This window comes from Ursus maritimus, unplaced genomic scaffold (genome assembly GCF_017311325.1).
Source record: "Ursus maritimus isolate PB19 unplaced genomic scaffold, ASM1731132v1 scaffold_39, whole genome shotgun sequence".
Classification (NCBI taxonomy): domain Eukaryota; kingdom Metazoa; phylum Chordata; class Mammalia; order Carnivora; family Ursidae; genus Ursus; species Ursus maritimus.
The window spans coordinates 79,587-85,729 of NW_024426541.1; the positions used below are offsets into that span (position 1 = coordinate 79,587).

The 6,143-nt window shown below is 35.9% G+C and overlaps 1 protein-coding gene across 1 annotated transcript; it reads left to right on the plus strand.

Moving 5' to 3' along the window:
- The first annotated feature begins 4,366 nt into the window (after positions 1-4,366).
- On the plus strand, positions 4,367-5,308 carry LOC103656618 (olfactory receptor 4K13-like). Its single transcript, XM_008684025.1, has one exon. It carries the CDS (start codon positions 4,367-4,369, stop codon positions 5,306-5,308), a length of 942 nt encoding a protein of 313 aa, XP_008682247.1.
- Positions 5,309-6,143: the final 835 nt, after the last annotated feature.

Sequence of the window (6,143 nt, forward strand, 5' to 3'; positions counted from 1 at the left end):
TACCATGATGAAAGCCTCTCCTTCCCCATTCTTGTGTGTGCCAGTTCATTTGCTCTCTTACTCTCTTTCCTCTCTCTCTTCTCTCCCCTTCTATGATAAAATGAGATTTTTTTTCTGCTAAAAACTGGTCTATAGAATATGAATTTCCATATACGCCTTGCTCAGTGTAGACTATTTTTACCTGAATAAATGCATTCAATTACTAATTATAAATACTTAGATTGATGAAATCTAATTAATAGAATTATAATTTCCTCAAGTCTATCATTTATGATAGATCATTTTCTATAAATGTGCTCATCCTTCCCCAACCAAAACACTTGAGTTAGTGCTTTTTCTGGAAAGCACTTTCTAGAGAAAATTCACATGGCTGATACACTTGGCGAATTCAAAATCCACTTAAATAATGAGAGTAGTCCTTGTTCTGAACTCTTGGGAACACTAGCACGTTTAATAATTCCCTTTGGGGAATTGATTAACAGCCTGCATCTTATTTATGTTTCTTGTCGTTTTTTTCTTTTTTTTTCTGTACCTGCAAATTATCGTTCTGTATATTCATGAAGGCAGAAAAGATAAACGATATATATTCAGGATCTAGCTGTATCTGCATGTCTTCGAAGAGGCCACTCCTCAGAACTGGTAGGTTTAAATAGCAGTGCTAACAAAAACTGCGATTGTATACTTTAATAAAGGAGGGGCTGTTTTGTAAGGAACTTAGAACTGATCATGACGGCAATAGTAAAAGATAATTCTGGTCAACTAGCAACGGAACAATGTATATAGTTTCAGTAAGAATAAAAGCTACGTTCCTGATTTGAAGGGTCAGTTTTATAGTTCGAGTTTGTATTTGGGGAATATAAACTTAAATTAGTTATCCCTGTGGGATAAAAAGAAAAAATAATTTAGAATATTAAAATGATGGAAAAATTAGGTGCTTCCTTGACTAAGTATAGAATCTGTGATAGTCTGAAACACAAAATAAAAAAGTCTCATATCAAGAAAATGAGAAACATTGATTTCATATTAATTTACTTATCTATGTTATTATTTTCCTACACTGAGTATTTATTTCAACACAGAAAACACATGAAATAAGTGTGATAAATGATTAATTTAAATCAATCTAAAAAAATTTCCCCTCAAGTACACTTATTTTGTTCATTGAAGTCATATAACCTTTCATTCAATATAACTACCTAATTGCACTGTTAATAAATTTTTTTTGGGTAATTTTGCAACCCAAGCACTATTTCCTATTCTTTTAAACCCACTGGCCTTTTTTCTACCAACATTTAAAGCAATTAATTTTAATATTTTAAACTTGATCAATATATGAGAACAAAGCCCTTTGTGCATCTATAATGCTGAGCCATTTTCTATTAAGCTTATTTTTTAATTAGAAAATATTTATAATGGTTATTCTGACAGCAAATAGGACTTTAACACTCCAAACATTTTTCATGGTGAGTGAGTATTACCTGTGCCTGGGTTATCTAATCTATACATGACTTAATCCTCTCATAAAAAAGATTCATAAAAAACCCTCAAGATCAATAAAAACTGTAGTTTTTATTCTTAATAAAAGAACTGTCAGTTATGTATTTCCACATACACTGTTTAAGTGCTTTTGTGTAAATGTATAGAAAAGACTTTATTACTAAATATAGACACACAGTATTGGACATCCCGTAGCATTTTTTTCCTCAGGCAAGCAACCACAGTTGAAAACAGTGCACTAATTTTTCATCCGTAAGCCACATAAATGTCACAGAAAGAGCTAGGCTCTCCAGTCCCATGTTATGCATCCCATTCTCAAAGTTCCTGCTAGAGAGAAACCAAACCATGCTTGATTCATTTTTTTTAATAAAATTTTCAGTGTGGTTGGCTTTGCTTTTTTGATTCACATTTATTCAACTATTTTTCATTCCTCTTCAGTTCACTGTATTTGTATAATATATACCACTCAAAGGTTTGAATTTTCCATTTGAGGTTTAACTGTGGCCTAAGTTAGGAAGAATTTTCTTTTTCATACTCTAACTTATTTTTACTTGTGTCTGAGTAGAAAAAATAAATATTTTGAAGATATTTCACTATATGTACAAAGTGTCATATTGAATGATTTCATTGATAATTACATATTTGACTCCATCTACATGTACACTTCGCTAGATATATTTTATAAAGAGGCTCAAAAACTCCAAAAAATCCTAAATTAATAAATATTGGTTTTTGCTTATAATTTTCCAATTTTACTTATTAAACTATGAAAATTACTTTTATAATTCTCAAGATTTTTCCTTTAGTATTTTGAGACTGAGGACTGCATAGTGTTGAAACTATGCATAACTAGTATGTGACTCAATTACGATATGATATAGAATACCAATGCTGATAATAAATCTTTACAATGAAGACAACTAGGTAATTATATCATTTAAATTTAATGGAGAAAAACATATTCATTTAGACTAAGTCTTCTTTACCAAGTCTTCCATAGTAAAATTATTCTGTGGTTCTTATTGGTTTGGGTGTATTTATAGTCATCAGAAAATGAGATAATGCTAAGGACAGAATTTTGTGAATGCACATACATAGTACCTATGGGTATACAATGAAATACGCAAATATATTCCATATATGTTATCCTTGGGAGTCTCATAACAATCTGGGAGGTTGAAGAGTAGGTATTACTTTATGTTTATAGAAAAATAGATCAATGTTCAAAGGAGTTAGGAGTATATTTCCCTAGTAAATGTAGAGGCCAGGACTAGAATGTAAATCTTGACTCTTGGTTGAAGGTCCCCCCCCCATTCTGATAGTTGGGCTAAACAATAACATCTGAATATTTCATGAACTATTAAGCCAAACAATGTATATTCAGAGTAGATTCTCCACAATCTGTTCTGGGGCTCCAAAACCAGAACATGGTATATGTATTTGTGTTTATGTGTGTATGTGCGATTCTGTATCTTCATCTGTGTGTTTGGTGTGTATCACTAATGGTTTTTCAAAAAGAAGAAAACTGGAGAAAAAAAAAGTTGGGACTGAAAGATCTAAATCAAAATGAAAAAGTACATAAAAGTGATCCATCAGTGTCAGCTCAATATGGGAACACACACAAAGTACAAGTGTCAAAGATATATGAGCCAGTCTAAGAGTCAAGAATCAGTCTGCACACAAGTATGAAATACCAGAGGAAAGCACTGGGTACAAAGAAGATAAGCTTGTAGGAACCAAGGAAACATAAACACTGCTTGTAAAAAATCTGCTGATTGGTCATAGTCCATCTATAAGCTGAAAGCAAAGGGACAAGAAAGCAAACCCCAGCCGAGAACCCAGCAACAAGAGATTGATGCAAATAGGCAAAAAGGCCAAACAGCCAAGGTCAGCAGTTTTGTCCAGAAACCAAAGTATTTAAGATAAAGAGTACTACAGAAGAACAAAGAGGAGGTAGTGGTAGTGGAGGAGGAGGAAGTAGAGGAGGAGGTGGAAGAGGTGGAGGAGGCAGAGGAGGTGGAGGAGGAGGAGGATGAGGAGGAGGAGGAGAAAGGGAGAGAGGGAAAAAAAAAGGCAGGAAAGAAACAAGGAGGGGAAAGAGGGGAAAAAGGGGGAAGAGGTGAGAGGGGAGGGGAAGGGAGGAGAGAGGAGGAAAAGGGAGGGGAGGGAAAAAGGAGAAAGGAAAAAGGAAAGGAGGGGGAAGGAGAGGAGGCAGAGAAGGGAGGAGAAGAACCTGTACACTGAGAAATATTTATGTTCCTGAGCAGAAACTAGGAAGCTTATTTTATGATGTTTTTTGTGGGGGAGGGTAAGAACATATGGCAGGCTGTAGCCAGTTTAAAGCTTCAGGAAGAATTTGCTAAATTCCTAAAGTTATTTGCTGAGTAGGAATATAATTCAAGTCAAATACACATATCTGAATATTTCAAATTACAGCAGGGGAAAGGGGTAAAAGATCAAATAATAAGCACCACAGTTATATGACTATATTACTATATACGTGAACTAACTCATTTGACTAATGGCCATTTGGCTCTTGGGCTCCTTGACCCATTGAACTCATGGTTCATAAACTCATGATAAAAACAACAAATCAATATGGAGACACAATCTATGACTGCAAACTATGTTTATAAAATTTTACAATAAACTTCTCATCTTTTTTGACTTTCTGATTGAAAAAAATACAGTAATGTGAATGTTGCATGTATTAAAATGTACTTTTCAGAAATGTCTATATTATCTTTCTACATGAATCAAATACTACTTTCTATATGGTCATATCTTCAAAACTATCACAGATTAAATTGTCATTTTTTTCAGATTTTCTACATTTTAATGACTTTCTGAAAACCCCTACACAGACTAGATGGATATGATAAATAGCTCAATGGTAACGGACTTTGTTTTGTTAGGTCTCACCAACACTTGGGAACTTGAAATTTTCTTTTTTTTCATATTTTTGTTGGCCTATGTAGCAATTATGGCAGGAAACCTTCTCATTGTGGTCACCGTAACCTTTGACTCACTTCTGTACTCCACACCAATGTACTTCCTCCTTGGAAATCTCTCCTTCCTGGATATGTCTATTTCCACCATCACAACCCCTAAGATGGTCACAGATTTCCTCAGGGAGAATAAAACTATTTCTTTGTGGGGCTGTATGGCTCAGATGTTCTTCCTCCACCTTTTAGGCGGTGGTGAGATGACTCTTCTCATAGTCATGGCTGTTGATCGGTACATTGCAATATGCAAACCTCTTCATTACACATCCATCATGAATCGCCAGGTCCTCGTGGGCTCTGTGCTGCTATCATGGGCTGTTGGTTTTGTGCATACCATGAGCCAGATGGTTTTTACTATCACCTTGCCCTTTTGTGGCCCCAACATAGTGGACGATATTTTTTGTGACCTTCCCCGCGTTCTAAAACTTGCCTGCACTGAGACCTACGTTCTGGAGTTGCTGGTAACTGTTGACAGTGGTCTGCTGTCTTTCATCTGTTTCATACTCCTGCTCATTTCCTACACTGTCATTCTGGTAAGTGTCCGACGTCGATCCTCTGGTGGACTCTCCAAGGCTCTGTCCACACTGTCTGCTCACATTACAGTGGTCACTCTGTTCTTTGGGCCAATTATCTTCATTTATGCTTGGCCATTCAGTGGCTTTTCAGTGGATAAGTTTCTTTCTGTGTTTTATTCAATTATTACACCTTTACTGAACCCCATCATTTATACTCTAAGAAATCAGGAGATGAAAGCAGCCATTAGTAGACTGAGGACCAAACACATTCTCAGAATAAATTTGTATTAATTTGTTTTGTTTGTATATTTTTTAATATATTCATAATGTATATTGAAATTATCAAATGTCTGTTCCATCATTACATTTATATGACACATTTGGTTTTTTTTGCAAATATACTTATTTTAGTTGAAATTTAATTCAGAGTTAATATTTTTAATGTAATAAAGAATTAAATAGAAAAAGAAAAAACTGGCTCGCTAACTATAGTTGGAAACCCAGAAATGTTCAAGACTAAATTCCATTAAGTAAAGATAAATCAAGGTCCGGGAGCATACAAAGTGTTGTAGGGATCTCCTGGGTCACACTGGGAGAGAAAGTCCCCCTTCCTGAAGTACATTTGGAAGGAGGTATATTGTTTCTCCAAAGACAAAAGACCTTGCAGGTGCCAGCAAACAGTCTTTCATTGGCAGGGGACAGAGGCGTGCACAGAGGTTGGATAACCTGGTCACTGCTTTTTGTTGTGCTACACCATAGATTCTGTGTACTGCACAGGAGTGGGACTGTTTTTTTTGTTTTGTTTTGTTTTTTTGTTTTTTTGAGATAAAGGACACCAGACACAGCCTGGGGAGGCTCTTCTCTGGAGGAAAGGAATGGATCTATACGGTGCCAGGTCCCTTAAGATTTGGAATCTTGAATCCCGGCTGCAGGCCAAAGATAAACGGCAGGAGAGTTGTAGTGCTGGGTGCACTGATGGCCTTCGCTATTCTTTGAGGGTTTCCTGAACAGCAGTGGGTGTGAGACCCCCTGTCTGGGGTCAAGAGAGTGGGATGACACCATTTCCCCCCTCACCACCAACACTGCAGGACTTCACAGAGCAACATAGCAGCCCTCAGTGAACACG